General features: G+C 45.0%; 1 protein-coding gene across 1 annotated transcript; it reads right to left on the bottom strand.

The window, feature by feature from the left end:
- Positions 1-338: 338 nt before the first annotated feature.
- Positions 339-15,801, bottom strand: LOC109943388 (pleiotropic drug resistance protein TUR2). The gene is given in 8 exon segments (XM_023301278.2): positions 339-3,571; positions 3,655-3,705; positions 3,796-3,828; positions 3,830-3,873; positions 8,339-8,498; positions 8,988-9,108; positions 9,209-9,495; positions 15,718-15,801. Coding segments are annotated over 8 exon segments (1,014 nt in total). The 3' UTR covers positions 339-3,337.
- Between the last annotated feature and the right edge of the window lie 1,307 nt (positions 15,802-17,108).

Raw genomic sequence — 17,108 nt, 5'->3', positions numbered from 1 at the left:
AAAAAGTTAAAAACAAGTCGTTTCAATTTAGAGATCTATTATGGAAAACCATACTATCAATTGGATCAAAGAGCAACAAGTTTGACAAGTAGTCACCAAGTTGGGAAAAACATTGATCAAAGTCATATTAAAAAGACCATTCTAAAGATATCAAAATTATATTTGGAAATTCATATGTGCTAAAGATGTTGCAAAGTGAGTCTTTCAAGAGCAATTATTGAAAGATATTTAAAATTATTTCTCCAAGTGTTTGCAAGAAGTCTAGCATGCTTTCTGGACAATGACTGATACCGTCCTTAGAACAAATTTGGTCATCCATCCCTTTTCGTAACAAAAGATATCGAACGAGCAGGAAAGCTGCACATCTTTATATATTTAGAGAGACGAAAAAGTCTTACAAGAAAGTTCCCCAAATAGAGAGAATAAAAAAGATCTGATCATCCATTAAGTACACTTCCAATAATACTGATAATAATAGCTAGTGTACCTATTTTCAAAAAAAAAAAGATTGTCAGGTGGATTCATCACAAACGTATAAGAACAATCCTCAGTTAATGGATGCATATTACAATCCCAGGTCAGTTGTCGCTGGTAAACATGGAAACAGTGGTCTCATCGTCCTCCCTCCCTCACTGCGCCATGCTCCTTCTTGGGGATATATTTTTCTCTGGAATGTGCAGGATCTTCTGCCAGTTCTCGTGTCCCTCTGATTGGCAGGTTCTACTGAGGACGCGGCACCCATGGATTTCAACCTTCGCAAGCGACCGGGGCAGGGTTGGAAGGCGCTCCATCCTATCGCACCTCATAATCAATACACTCTGGAGCGAAACAAGGGGCTCCATATTTTCTGGCATGCTGTCCCAGTCGCACAAGCTAACTCGAAGCTCAGTAGCTCACGCAGACAACTGAACAGCTCGGTCTCTTCTTCAGGAAAAGATGCCAATCGGTTGCAGTTATGGAGCTCAAGCTCTTGCAGGTACTTCAGCGCTCCTGGACTCTGGCTACTCAGCATCCAGCTAGGGTACCTCGAACCCTTGTAGCGGTTGATTGTGAGTGTTGCAAGATCCTTCGGGGGGCAAAGGCCCTCAAGGACCTCTGCAGCAACGTCTGGAGCCTGGCCTCCCATCATCCAGCCATGGTACCTATGGTTGGTTGGATCCTCCGGCGGTAAAAGGCGGTTAAGTATCTCTGCCACGGCGTTCGGATCCCCCGCCTAACGGACAGAGAATGTCAGCTCCAGTTTCCTTAGTTGTTCCTTGCTGGCTAGGTGTGCTTCAAGAGCTTCCTCTTTGCTTCTGACGACCCCCAGACCGTCAATCGCCAGAGTGCCTCGAAGGTTGTTCAGGTGCTTCAGCTGCTTCAGTTCGTGCCCCTGTTCTCTCTTCACTTGGAAGTACCGTAGCGATTGGAGCGACGTCAGCCTGCCAACGTTTGCAAATCCCATCCACGACGAAGAGCTGTGCCGCAAGGAAGTGAGATTTTGTGTCACGTCTTTGGCGCAGGAAATTTTCTCACTATATATGCTCTGCATATGGTAAAGTTTGCTAAATGTGCTTGGGAAAATAAGCTCCACACTGCGATGAGAACAGTCCAGATTAAAGCTTAGATAACGCAGATGCTTCATCTAATCGATAGATGCTGGGACTAACAACGCTGGTTCATGGTACTGTTTCGTTGTAACGACCAGCGCCCGCAGTTTCCTCAGGCTCCTGAACATTCTGCCCAAGACTTCCTCGTTAACTAAGGTGCGGCCTGACCGTTCCTCATCATCTTCAGCTGCAAATGTTTTCCTCTTGTTTTCGCTGTACTCTTCGACGATGATGAGAGTGCGTAGATTTACCAGACCTAGAATTTTCTTTGCGATAGCTGCTCTACTGTCAGTCCCAGTGCCAACAAAGAGATGGCGAACCTCCTGCGGAATATGTTTTGGTGAGCTATTTGAAACAACTCTGAAGCATTCGCTTCCGCTGACCCTCTCTGCCAACTCGTGTAGCAGGTCATGAATCGTGAACGCCTCCGTTTCAGTGCCAAAAACTGTTCTTTCTATCTGCAGAAATGAGAAGGTCCGCAGTTCGTTAATGTAGTGCAGGCCTATATCTTCTGGTTGCTCAGTTGCATTAACCCTGGTGTTTATGAACCCTTGCACTATCCAGATGTGAACCAACTCGCCTCGTACTAACCTGTATCCTCTGGGAAAAGTGCTGCAGTATGCAAAGCATCGCCGGACGTCTACACCTATCTGCTGATAGCTCCACCACAGAGCTCCCATTGTTTCGTCCAACATGTCAAGGTTCGCTGTTGTCTCCCAGAAATCGATGCTGCTGTTGCTCCGAAGCCGTGCTGCCACTGTGACTGCTGCAATGGGTGATCTGCCGAGCTTTTTCGCGATTTTTCTCCCTATTGCTATAAACCTTCCGTCACCAACACGCTTGCCTTCTAGGGCGTAGTGCATGAACATCGAAAAGTACTGCTTCTCTTCCATATCCGGAATCGGGATCTGCTCCTCAGCGCCTATCGCTGCAGCTACATCTTTCTTCTGAGCTGTCACCAGAACCCGACTTCCACTCTGCCCAGCATCGAGCACATTAAGTAGAATAGCGCGCTCCTCCTGATTCTCACGAGTGACCCAGAGATCATCCAGTACCAACAAGAAGCATTTTCCTTCAGCTCATCGTGTAGGCATTTAACACTGTTGCTGTCAGATTGCCTGTCCTTCCTGATCTCCCTCAGCATGTCACGAAATATCTTATCCACCCTAAATGTCTGAGACACATGAATGAACATGACAGGGTCAAAATGTTGGCCTTCGGCCTTCTCATAATCACAGACATATTGTGCCAGGGTACTCTTCCCAGACCCTGCAATGCCATATATACCAATCACAGAATAATGTTTACTGCTACTGGAGCTTGGTGTCTCCGGACCAGGTCCCCTACGAAGCATACTGATAAGCTTCTCACGCTCCTTATCTCGACCAATTACCTTCCGCTCAATGCTTCTGTACAGGTACTCAATATCCTCATGCCTGCTACTCCTTTCTTTCTTACTGCTGCTGCTGCTGCTTTGCTGGTTCAACAGATGTGATTTCTTCAAATCATTGAGAACGTTTTCTATGTGCTCTATTCTTTTCGTCAAGTTATGTCTAGCAATGGTTAGCAAGAAAGAAGCTGTTGCTGTGCCATCGTTCTGCAAGAAGCAAGCTAGCGTCAAATGATTATCCTAGCTAGCGTCAATTATAGAAGCTAGAATTGGTCATAATGATAGGATGGTACCTGATTACTGTTGATACCAATAACTTTATACGGGTCTATTCTCTACTAAGGCGCTATTCTATTCTCTACTCATAGAAATCAGACATGAAATCAGATTTTTTTTTTTTTTGCAACTCTGATTTGAAGAAATCAGATTTTTTTTTCGAGCAGGGCCAAAGGGTATGATGCACAATTCTTAATTTAACTGCAGATTGCATATACCGGTTGTGACACGCTTCTTTTGTCCTCCTGAGATACCTCTGATCATAGAGTCTCCAACCATTGTATCCGCACAGATCTCCAGACCCAGAATCTGCAATCTGCAAAAGAAATACAATTACTGTTAGGGGGCATATATATCCATTTCTCATATTTTCTTTTTCTGCAGTATATTTTTACTTACCTTGAGATTGTAATCTGTAACCACGCTCTCCTGACCTTCCACGGAGATAGCCTATTTGCACAGAAGCACAAATAACTTTGAGTAACCTTTGTTACTTCCAATGTAAACACAGGATTTGGTTAGAATTAAATGGATTTTTACCTTCATGTAAACATCGACATCAGGATCTGGTTTTAATGTTGGCTTCTTTCTCCCTTCTTGAAAGCTCAGTAAGCATGTCTGCGTAATTTGAAAACACCATCAGGTTCACCTAAGCCTGGTAATGGGTCACAATCCGGCCTCAACCCCACTCCAATCCTATAAGTTTTAAAAGTGAACCCAGCCCTACTTAAATCCAAATTGATTTGATACAACTCAATTCAATCCGTTTTTCAATACCCCGACATCCTAATCCGTCTCGATCCTTTTAAAAATCCACGGGCCAATCCAAGGGCCTTCATATACAAGCAAGCACCACCACAAGTTAATAAATTATTATAATCCATGGGCTCACAAACAAATGATAGAAAACAACTTGTAACTGTGTAGAGAAATAGAACTTGACAGCCATGATCGATGAGAAACTGCTCCATGCTAAAATGTTTACAAAGACGCTCCATGCTAAAATTCAGTATTTCTACACAGTTGGTGACATTGATGCTTGATGAGAATTATAACTCAAACTGAATTCAGATAACTGAACTTGACAATTTAGCATTGCAGTGACCTCGGAACTCGGATGGGAACCCGCCTAGTTACCACATGCGGAGAGGATTCAGTTCCAGAGCTCAACAAATGATCATCTGATGATCTTGTGGTCATCGAGTGTCCTCTTTCTATTCAATAAACTGTTGTGTGTAACCTGCATGCAAACTATATAGACTGTTAAACTATATAGACTGTTATACAGAGTTGTTCCGAGCACAAAATGATCAACTTTAGTTCATCTAAGTATATGAGAGCAGTAAAACTTCACTAGGATAAAATATAACTGGGGCATAAAATTGGGAGACTAAAAATTAATCCCTAGAAACTAGAGACCCCTAAGTTGGACTGAACATAAGACTTTACAGTAAAAACTTGAACTTAGATAAAGTTGGAGAAATGAGTGAGGGCCTGGATCCTCAGTCCCACCAATGTAGGTCTCTAGTACTAGACAACAACATATCATCACACACTTGAGTTGATGCGAAGGCAAGAAACATATTATGCTTGCTGAAGCATAGAACACATGTACGTAGGTCATCTATATTGGTCATATACTGCTGTATCCATCGAGCATGGCTTGCGTGCTAAATAATCGGCTGGCAAGTAGCCAACTATGACTGAGCACTTTAGGTGTCGTTTGGTTTATAAAATGTAACTTAAATGCTAATGATAATTATTCACGCTTATTCCTCTTTAGTATGACAAGAGAATGAGAGATACTATTAGGGCTTATTTAGATGCATGGATATTAGAGAAGATCAGACATAGGGATTATACACATGCATCCGAACAAGCTCTTACAAAATACTCCCTTAATTTATAATTTGTTAGATTTATATTAGAGAAGATCAGACATAGGGATTATACCACTGATTCAGAGTTAATTGACTTCCTTTCGCTTGTCACCGGAAGCACCAAGGAACTCCTTAGCCTGGACAAATACAGAGTTAATTGATTCAGAGTTAGTGTTTTGCCTGAATTCACAAATGCAGTATTGTGCACTCTTATGTTTTAGCCTAATCTGAATAAAAGATAAAACTTTACAAAAGATAAAACTTTGGTGATTAAGAAAATGTTTTTTTTGTTTTACCTGCTTCAAATTTCCCAATCATATTCCTCATCATCTGAATCAAACATTCGCTTTCCAGTCATTGGTTCACCTAGTGAAATGACGTAGACAATTTAACTCATTATCATATAATAGTCTACTTTTATATGATAATTTACCTTCTTTTTCGTCATTGAATCCAATCAACCAGTCTTTAGCACAGACTAAAGCTTCAAGTGTTTCAGGAGATAGTGATGTCCTATTTTTTCCAAGGACTCTACCAGCTGCACTAAAGGCAGATTCTGAGGACACCGTACTCACAGGAATAGCCAAGAAATCCCTAGCCATTAAAGACAATATTGGATAAGCATCTGAATTTTTCTTCCACCATCCTAAAACATTGAAGCATTCATCTGGCTTGATAAGGATCCTAGGGTCCTCCAAGTATGTATCCATTTCTGTTCGCTCTGGACGGGCATTCGCATTTTGAGATGCAAATTGAGCAAATGCATGTTCCACCCTTCTTTTACCACAAAGAGGTGAAGAGGTAGAAGGATCACTTCTCATCTGATCATCGGGAGTAATAAAGACATGCAAACTATGACTCCTCATGATTTTCTCGTACTCTAGGTAATATTTCTTCAAGTACCTTTTGAGCTCCCTCATCTTCATATCAACATTGTCACCAACTGTGTAGAAATAGAACTTGACAAATTCAGTTTTCATTGATGGATCTAGAACAGGAGCTATGAGCAACACAATATTAGGATTTATCCAATATTTTTGGAACTTGGTATACATAACATTTGCCATCTCATTAAGGAGTTCATTTGAGTTATAATTCTCATCAAGCAGCACACCTCGGATAACGAGCAACATCTTGAGAAAAAGATGAGCTATGGGATGCCTATCCGCTGAGAATGCTTTGGTTGCATCACTGAACTCTTGTAGAAAACCATGAAGAGCTTCTGCCTTCGACCAATCTTCTTCAGTGGGACATTCATGGTGTTGCTCTACTGCATATCTGTTCAGAGCAGCCTTATATTTTAGGGCTTCATTTAGCATATCATAGGTTGCATTCCAACGATGTGGAACATCAAGAATCAGCCCCGATTTACTTTTAAGACCCAATATTTGAACAATAGAATTGAAGATCTGTAAACGAGATGGTGTAGATATCACGACCTTGATAATGTCCCTCACCTTCCCGACTGCATTTGGAATGACCTTTAGTCCAGCTTGAACCATGATGTTGAGCACATGAGAAGAACACCTCACATGGAGGTGTTCACCACTGAAAAACATCTGGCTGCCCAAAGCATCTCGCATATCTTTCATTGCTCTATTGTTTACACTAGCATTATCCAAAGTAAGGGTAAACAAATCACCAACCAATCCCCACTCTAGCAAACAAGAGGTAATACCATCTTGCACAGCATAAGATGTATGTGGGAAGGAAATCTTCTTGAATGCAATAATCTTTTTATGCAACTCAAAATCTTCACTAATGAAATGTGCTGTTACACCAAGATATCCAAGATTTTGGTTAGAGGACCAAAGATCAGCAGTCAAACTAACATGAGATTTCAACTTTGTAAACTGCTCAATTAACTGCAACTTCTCCTCTTCATACAACAACATACAATCTGAACGGACAGTCTGTCGACCGACTAATCGAAAAGATGGTTGACAGTAATTTATCATTTCTTTCCAGGATGGATCTTCACACTTTTGAAATGAAATCTCTGCGCTAAGGAAGTACTTGGCTATTATACTACGAAAGACTACTGGTCAAAAACATGATCATCGCCAGGCTTTGTTTTTTGGGTCGCTAAAAACCTTTGTCTCTCTTCTTGTGGAATTGCATGGCAATACACAGAAATATGCCTATTCAGATGAGTTGTACCTTTACCCGCAGCAGAAGATAAGTGGACCTTACAATATTTGCAGACTGCCTTCTCTTTCCCATCTACTACCTCTGTATCAACGTAATCCCAAACTTTAGCCCTTCTTTTTGTTAATCTGCTTGATTGATCAGTTGAGGCAGCCTCATCCATTTCTGGAGCTGATGAAACCCTCTCCATCGCCTAGGATGCAAGATCATCAATTAAAAATCATTACACAAGTAATAAATAGACTAGCAGTTGCCACCGCCCAGCAATTAAATCAATTAAAAATCATTACACAATTAAAAACCCTCTCCATCTGGCATCGAAGAACAACTAGCAGTTGCCACCGCCCAGCAAGAGCCCCTGCCGCCATCTGCCTCTCAGGCTCCCTGTCGTCGGTTCATTCTCAGGCTCTCAGGCTCCTTCTTCACCGCCCAGCAAGAGGCCAAGAGCCCCGTTCGTGAGCAGATCTGCCGCCGGTTCATTCTCAAGCGAACCCTGCCGCCGGTTCATTCTCAAGTGAACCCTGCTGCTGGACCAAGCTCCGGACCGTACGGAGGATTCAGAGTACCGAGGCTTCGATGCGGCAGGAGAGGAGACAGTACCGGGGCATGGCCTAACTTAGCGCTACGGTAGACGAGAATAAAGAAAAAGATTACCGTCGAGCTCCTCCGTGGTAGATCTGGGTCGCCGTCTGCTTACTACGCCGCTGAAGAATGCGAGTTGCTGCGGCGCCGCTACAGGTGAGAAGCTGCAGTAGACGAAGAAGCACGGGTTGCAGAGGATCCACCTCCCTGCTCCATGGGCTACACCCTTTTGTTCGATCCAAACGTATGTTTGGGCCATGTTTGGTCACAGATACATGTTCATCTCTTTATTAGAATAGCCCAATCCAACTCTGCCCTAATTAGTGGAAAACCCAAAAATAATCCAAATTATTTAGCCCATGGGTTTGAAGGCCCTTTGTGTCCACGAGTTTGTATGGCCCATTCCCAGGCCTAGGTTCACCCCGAAGGTGAATAATTATCTGTGTTCCTTTCCAATGTCTGTGTTTACATACCATAACGCGTTCCGACTCCTTGACATCTTGCAGAAAAGGCAAGTGTTTCCCGGACCGTCATTTCGCCGACGTGAACATCGTGCCGCCTGATGTATGCCGATGTCCTCTGAGGGACAAATTCATCCATGTCATGACCATTGTAAGTCACTCTTCCTGACACCTGAAAATTACCATTGCAAGTTCACCTATTCAGTACAGTTTACAGCTATCTCTCTCTCCCAATATATACCCTTTTTGCCTAGAATTCAGAAGTTCACAATCAAGAAATTATCGCAAGATGTGATACCTTCAGATTGGAGTCAAGTTTCCCTGCCAAAGCCAGAAGTAGACTTGTTTTCCCAGATCCAGGAGGTCCAAGCAGCAAGGACGTTCACATTCTGAACGAAGTGCCAGTTAGTAAGTACAACTACAGAAAAACTGAAAACCTTGCACTTTAAAATTCTTTGGCTTCTTACCTGCCGGGTCTTATGACCCCACTGATATCGTGAACGATGGAGACAGGCCTCTTCCCGCTAGAGACGATGTGCATAGCACTTAGTACATCCTATGATGGGAGCAGCTCACGAGAGTTAGTAGCCTAAGGAATTCCTTCTCCGTGGCTGCCTAGGAAGCATGGAGGGGTGCCCGCTGCTGCAGATGAGATGCATACCATGACTTTGTTGGAGAAGAAGTTGGTCATCGTGGGGACACCTCGGTTGCCGACGTAGGCCTCGGCGTCGATGTTCAGGTTCTCAAAACGCACCTCTATCGTCGGATTATCGATCCCAACCCTGCAGGTCAATTTACAATCGCTTTCTGAATTTCTCTTCACTTCACCGGTGACCAAGGATTCAAATAAGAGCTGAACTTTTTTTTCTTTCTTTTACTCACCGCTCCATGCGGTCGCGGAGCTTGAGCAGGAAGCGCTCGTTGTCCTCCTCGGCGGTGCGCACGAGGCGCTCGATGAGGTTCTTGCGCTCCTGCATGCCGAGCCCCTGGATGTCCACCTCCTCGACGCCGGCCGCGGCCCCCGTGAGGATGCCCTTGCGCATGCGGTCGTAGATGGGCAGCTGCTCGATGGCCGCCCAGCGCAGCGCCTCATCGTCGTCCTCCTCCCGCACGGACCGGCCGAACGCGTCGCAGGGATTGGGGAAGGGGATGACTCCGACGGCGAGCTCCTAGTCTCGAAGGAAGGGCCGCCGCCGCGCCGGAGAGCGTGCTGATGAGATCCTCAGAATGGAGTGAAGGTGAACGATCCGCGGGAGAGCGGCGGACTGAAGGGGGAGGCGGGGAGGCGGCGGCTCACGCGGGGTGGGGAAGGAGGCGGGGGGACGAACGTGGGCGTGGGCGGGCGGACGGTGTAGATTTACGGAAGCGAGTCGACGGTGCAGATTCGTCGAAGGCAGAACCAGGGGAGGCAGCCTACCCCTTACAACCTTAATAGTAGTAAATAGATATATCTGCAGCTTATTAGTCTGTTGTTTTCGCTACTGTTTGCTAATCGCTACTGTTTTTTTTCCTCCCCGTACGTGTTCTTTCTTACGTTGAAGCATTCTTCACCAAGTACTAGGTGAGTACCTATGCGTTGCAACAAAAACATATAATAACATGATAACTTATATATAAAATATGTCTTATATTGTTACTAAGTGAGTGCCCGTGCGTTACAACATGAACATACAATAACATGATAACTTATATATAAAATGTGTCTTATATTGTTATAAGAAAATGTTTCATAATCCATTTGTAATCCTAGCCATACATAAATTTTGTTATTTTAATTTAGTTGTTTTACTACTACATTGCAATCATCAGTATCATACAAACTTCGATACATGTCACGATTTGTATGGTCTCATCATTGAAGAGCACGTGTCACACCTGCTTGTAGAAGTTCCCTCGTTCATTGTCAGTCATCAGGTACATACCACCATACATGCTTGCTTAAACAAAAAGGTAAGTGTATGTGTTTACGAAGAGAATTAAAGGCAGGCCGACACAAAAGCTACCCCGATGATGGCGAGTGGTCATTGATGTCGGTCCTCCTCTGTGCCACCTCTGGCGCCAACATGATGCCACAGTCCTTGATATAGTAGTCGTTGAATGCGCGCGACATGGCGAGTACTGATGACTTTTGGCTGGGCTGCCAAACAAAGTACACCCTGGGCTCATCAGCGAGGTAGTACACCTAGCCTTTGCACCATCGGATGTGCTACTCCTCTACATACATCTTGTTTGAGGACACCCACACAACGTCAGCAACGGTCGTTGTCCCAACGCACAAGAATTCATGGCCGATCAGTAGCAACTTACGTGGTAGGTTGAGCTTCAGGTGGATGATGAGCTGGACGACAAGAGGGCGCCGTCGTCGGATGCGGTGCCCAGAACAACCCGAGAGTCGCCGGCGTTGGCAACGACCATAAGGTCCCCTTGTTTAAAGATGGACAGCGCGATGCGGCCGCTCTAGATCGTGTTCAAGCGGCGGCTGCGCCAGAGCTTGCCGAACATAGTGGCGCATGCGGCCACATAGGACTGCTTTCAGAGGTCGAACTGGCAGTCGTCAAGCTTCTTCTCGTCGTCAATGAGCGACGCCAATGCGAGCGCCTCCTGCCAGTGGTGTTTGTTCGGTGTTTCCAAGTAAGAAACATGGATTCATCTTTGGCGTTGGTTTATAAAAATGACACACAAGTCAGATCCATGAAAAAATATTACGGAGAATAAATGTCACACATATAAAAAAGGAATTTAAGTTTAAAACATTATTCAAACAAAAAAATTGCATGCAAGGCTCTTCTTTAAATATTACTTCCTCCATACAAAAATATAATTCAGGAATCTCGTTGATAATTATCTACTACTACACATTGTGCAAGGGTAGCAGATGAGCTTTGGGAGAGATGTAATAGAAATTTTTACTGTAACAGATATTGACATAAACACATTTGCTTGAGGGGTTGCGGGTTTGAATCTCATTGAGGTTACATTTGTGTTTTTTTAATTTAATTTTAGCTAGACGTGGGATGCACGCAGTGCCGGCCCTGGCGGGGGTCGAGCAGTGCCCCCGACCAGGGCCCCCAAATTAATGGGGCCTCACTTTAATTACTAAATAACAGTATATATATACAACCATATATCGTATATTGTATATATATATGTCTGTTAGCTTTACAAAACTTTTAAAGATCTAATTATAAGTCAACAACACGGTAACAACAAGCAAGAAAAATTAGACGTAACACATTAATCTTGATTTCTATATTCTAGTAGTAGTACTTCTTAGTCTCAGGCCTATCTGTCTAGGCTCTCAGTCGCAAACAGACAGGCGGTCGTGCCCTCTCCTCTCGGTAGCCAACACACGACATTGGATACGACAGCGCTTTTGTCTTTCCCTACATAGCGAACACGAAACCAACATGGCATAATCGATTGATCTCACAACGTATTACATCTATTTGATCATTGTTCGAGGTAACCTTCTTTTGAGTCATCTGGACACATATATACCCCATGTTATATTTTAGTTACTTTGTATTTAATATAAACAATGTTTTCAAATATACATAAATATTTATTAATAATATATATATGCACTATAATTATGTGTAATAATTAATATTATCAAAGGGTCTCCATTATAAGTCTTGTCCCGAGCCTCTAAAATGTCAGGACCGACACTGGATGCACGTGGGAATGAGAATGAGCTTTGTGGGGAGAGGGAATGAGAAAGACAACGTGGGGAGAGGGGAATGAGAAAGACAGTGCGGGGAGGTGGGAATGAGAATGACAGAACATGGAATGACAGCTTACCTCTTACTGTCTTAATAAGTAGTAAAAATTTGGAGTCGGGAAAAAACAAATAGAGGAATAACTGGCCAGCAACTTCCTTGCCTGTCTGTCTCCGGTCACACGCACGCAGGCACGGCAGGGTTAACATCACATGTGCCGCTGAGTAGACCGGCAGCGGCAGGCAAGGGAGTCGCGGCGTCTGGAAATGGGCGGGCACAGGCCAAGAGTTTTCCGCAACTTCTGGTCAAGTTCCAGCGAGCCGAGTGTACTACGTTACAGTTACGGCGAAATATCCTGCTGAATATCTGACTGAAATGACGCAAGGCGGTGAGGTCACCGAGTTGAATTTTTAATCTCAAGAGGGGGGAAAAGGATCCATGGATCTCGCTGCTTACCTCAAGTCAACCTGAACCGTCTGCTAGCTAGTACTGCCTCCCGAGTCCTGACAAAACGTGTTCGTAGGAACTAGGAACAACTCATGAGCTCCGCCGGCAAACTTTGCATGGTTTCGGAGGAATGGGGAGCGAGAACAAGCCGAAAACTATAGGATTCACGTGGAATCCCTACGTACGTACGCGCCAAACAAGTCATGGCTCCACGATGATGTACCTATGCAGCAAACAAAGATTTCATTAATTAGTACGTAAACCACCACGAGTACCAGCATTAGCGCAACTGCACAAGCACTGCACTGCCATTGAAGTATAGCTTAGCAGTTAGCAGCAGTAGGTGCAGGCGTGCGTGCTTGCTGCTTGCATGGTTCGGTTCGGCGCTCGTGACTGAGGTCGTCTGACTGTCTGAGAGGCCGGCGCAGCGCAATCTTGGTCAGATCTGGGCATGCGTGCGCGTGCGTGACTTCTTCTCACAATTAGACTCTCCAGCAGCCTAGCCCCCTGGTGGCCTAATCCGACACTAATCTAGTCGCTAACTACCATCCCCCCCCCCCCCCCCCTCAACACCCGCATGTGCTGCGGGGGCACACAAATCTAAACTCCCCTGCACACGCGTATCCGGTCACCCGCCCCCACCATGTCCTGCTACCGTGCCCTATTCTAATCATTTGGCAACTCATCGCTAATCTAATGGCGGAAAAGGTCGTTGTTGACCCGGGGAACCCCAAGCGGAAGGCCTCAGCTGCACGGCCGAGTGGCCTGGCCTGTGATTTCGGATTACAAAATGCTTAGGCCATCTCCAACAGAGCTTTCATCTTATCCTCTAATTTATCTCTTATTTAAAATTTCACTCTGCAAATAATGTTATATAAAATTCTGCATCCCTATTTTACACGATCCACTGAAAACAACCCTTGCTGCCTCCCACCCTTCCGTGCTTTTGTGCTCGCTTTGTTGATGAAACTTCTTCCAAATTGAACATCTCTAAATTGTGCCTACAATCATGATACCTTGTGGATTCAATTGTACAATGCTAATGTGCAAGTATTTTATGGTTGTTGGGTCTCACATGTGGACTCCAACACTCAGAAGCAACAGACAAACACGATGCCCGACAAAACGGTAAGCAAGGAACTATAACGTCTCGTTTCGTGTCCCATCAGTTACAATCTATTATAGGGCTACCTGGCTAGGTGAGCCCAAGTACCATTTTGCCCCCACTTACATGTCACATCCCTAGCATATATTGTACAACGAAGTAATCACAGTACAATAGCGGTTTAGGGCCAAATACACCAGAGCGCCCGCCTATCCAACAGGCTGACTAGTGGGTCCAGTCAGACAGTTGTAAACCTTCAGTGGGGTCGACGGTCTAGTCCTCGCGAAGTCCCTGTGCTCTTCGACGTCTTGGACAGAGCAGTCGATCCACTGATGATGAAGGCTCCAGCCCCTCTTCGTCCGCACTAGTTATGGCCTTCGATCGATGGCTGCGGTGGGTGTCTTTGCCTTAGTCTAGGCGTGCACTGCCCTTGCATGGTCTTCATTGGGGCGTGCCCAACGAGGACACCTTAGGTGTGTGTGTGTGGGTGGGGGGGGGGGGGGCGAAGACCATCGCCGCGCTGAATACTGCACTTAGACATGGTTAATGTTAGCTTGAGGTTGTCGCTCCCGCGCTATTCAGATCGAGGTCTAGTCCAGCCTTTGTCCCAACAGTAGCCTCCTAAGAGATTAGGTCAACTTGGTTAAATTAAGAAGGAATCATGCAAAAAGGATATGAGAGGCATTAATTAACCTTCCTGAGCATCCTCCTTCAAAGAAACGAAGACCAATATCTCCTCCCTTAAATTACGTTATTTTTCCAGTTGTTAGACCTCGAAGTTTTCACCAATGAAAGGTGGCTTGAAAAAAAAACAATTTTGATCACAGAGAAAGAAGCAATATTTATAGCGGGGTTTTTTGAAGCTACTCCCTCCATAAATAGAGTGTAAATGGATGGAGTATCATAAGTTATTCCGGCGTAAGGACTATTATTGAGGGCTGGTTTGATGACCAGGGATCACGAGGGATCTATGGAGGAGTTCTCTTGGTGACTCACCCATGAATCTCTCGTGATCCCTGGTCATCAAACAAGCTTTGAATAGAAAGAGTATTTTTTTAAGTGAACTATACCGAGATAAGTTCAAGGCACTGACGATTCACTTAAGACAGCTGTTAGTGTAAATAGAGTGTAAACGGGACGGTTCTTAGCCAGAACCTACATATTTTAAACTAGTGCCGTGTGGCCATGCTTAAGTGACTACCGCTGCTCCTTACGCCGGTTGTTTTTTTTAAGAAAAAGAAGAAGTGCTGGCATTAAGAAATATCGATTTTGTGTCTACCACTTCTTTAGACAAGAAGATAGCTGCTCTAACGTGCGGCAGCGACACGGACTGATTCTCTGCTTATGCATGGGCATGGCCATGCTTTAAGTGGCTAATAAATAATCGCCCTGTTCTTTGTTTAATCCATTGGGATAAGCTCCTGTCGCGCGCGCGCGCGGCTCTAATGATCGTGCCCGCCTCCTTTGCTTTGCTCTGCTCTGCTCTGTACTAGCTTTTGCTAGTTTGTCTAGTTGGCCGCACGCTTACGCGCTTTAGGGGGCCAGGATTCGCCGACGAACGTAGGACGTACGTGGCACATCCGATTCCGATGCGATAAGGGGGACTGCTCAAAAGTTTGCGGCACAAAAAAAGTACACCGTACCGCGCGCGCGCTAGCTACAAACTTTAAGCATGCAGCAAAGGCTCTGTTTAGTTTAACTAGCTGAGTGCGTTTACAGAGGTTCAGAAGGTAAACCCGGTCTGCAGGCGGTGGAGATCCAGTTAATAAGACGATGGCCAAAAGGAGTCGCGCTTGTTCAGTTCAGACACCATGCCCGGCCGGCGCATGTTCAGTTCAGACACCACGCACGTTGGAATTTCGATCGGTTCTCTTGCACGTACGACGTCGACGACCCCACTAAACTAGCGATCAGTGTTGGCGTGCGTGGACCTGGGCAAACGAGCGTAGTTTCTTCTTCTTCTTCTTCATTTATCTCGATTCAAACCACGGCGGGAAACGAGGAGAGGAGACAGACACCAATGCTCGATCCAACGCGGCTGGCGAGTGATGAGGAGCCCGGCCGGCAAAAGGAGAGGGAGCATATCGCAGCTCCCATTATATTCCCTTCCCTGCTCTCACCTGGAGGAAAGCGTGGGCGCGGGTGAGCAGCGATGTTGTCTCGGCGGCGCCATGCATCCACCACCATCCACACCCACCACCCATTCATCCAACCATGCGTGCATGCATGCGTCCAGCCCACCTCGCCATCGTCCGGTCCGACACCACATGATGGTGCAACATGCGTACGAGCAAAAGCGCTCTAGCTTAGCGTACGCGACCCAAAAGAGGGGAATCTTTTCTGTTAACCGCAGCATCACGACGAATCGCGTGCCAACATTCCGAAATCTGAATTCTGATCTGGAGCCCCGTCATCCTCTCCTCCTGTGTCCTGTTCATATCTAGCAGGGACAGCCTCAGGACAGGACACGCACAACGCGAGAAAGTTAGGGTACAGGTACATCTGCAAGAAAAGATTAAAGACTATATCATCGTCTATCCATGCGTGTATCATCTCTCGTGCGTGATTACGTTGTCAGGTTGTGTTTAGTTTGAGGTTAAGGTAGAATGAAACGGAGGCAACACCGTCCTCTCGATTTTTTGGAAACACATCACCGCCAAAAATTATTTCGGTGTTCACCCTGCCCACACTCTCAGTCTCATCCTATCAGTATAGAAAATATGACTGTCTCCTTCCATCCCTCCTTTTACGTTCAACCAAACACATAACCACTTATCGACAAACGATTGCATGTACCAGTTTTTTTAGTTTGACCTCGCGCGCGCCTCTGTCAGTGTTCTGATCGGTAGTGCGCGCCAACAACCTTATGGCACAATTCTATCATCATCAACATCACAGTACTGTCGGGATCTAAAAGAGGTTTAGAAAGTTTATGGATACAACTAGAGATGTAGGTTAAATTGACGCTAATTCTAGATGTAGCCTCGTTAGCAGCACATAGGCACTTTATAGACGTTCGAGCCACAAGACGTGTAATACCCTACGTCCTTGACGATCTTGTGTATGATGCATCGATGAACATAAATATGAAGGAGATCACATACTTGGATATCAACTCAGCACCCCTGAATTCCTAGCTCTCCTCTTTCGATTGGTTCTTGTTAGAGTTTTAGACTACTAGTCTCAAGATCAGTGGCATATATTGATCATGCCACGGTGTTGAATATGTTTTTTACTTTAGTTTCAGATATGTCATGTCATAGAGAGGCATGTATGACCTATTGCAATAAGTATCGAAGTCCACATCGTTGTGTACAACATAGTTAGTAACATGTGTAGAAGTTTGTATTTTATAATGCTTGGTGGTACTTTGGCGCAATGGTGTCATTGCACCAGCCAAGGGACCTAGATTGCACCAAAAATACAAACACATACTTCGACGTTACCACCTTATTCGCGAGATCACTAATAAAGGTGATGTGAATATTTGCAAAGTGCACGCGTACATGAA

Source organism: Zea mays, chromosome 9 (genome assembly GCF_902167145.1).
Source record: "Zea mays cultivar B73 chromosome 9, Zm-B73-REFERENCE-NAM-5.0, whole genome shotgun sequence".
Taxonomy (NCBI): domain Eukaryota; kingdom Viridiplantae; phylum Streptophyta; class Magnoliopsida; order Poales; family Poaceae; genus Zea; species Zea mays.
This window is presented reverse-complemented; position numbering and strand designations above follow the sequence as displayed.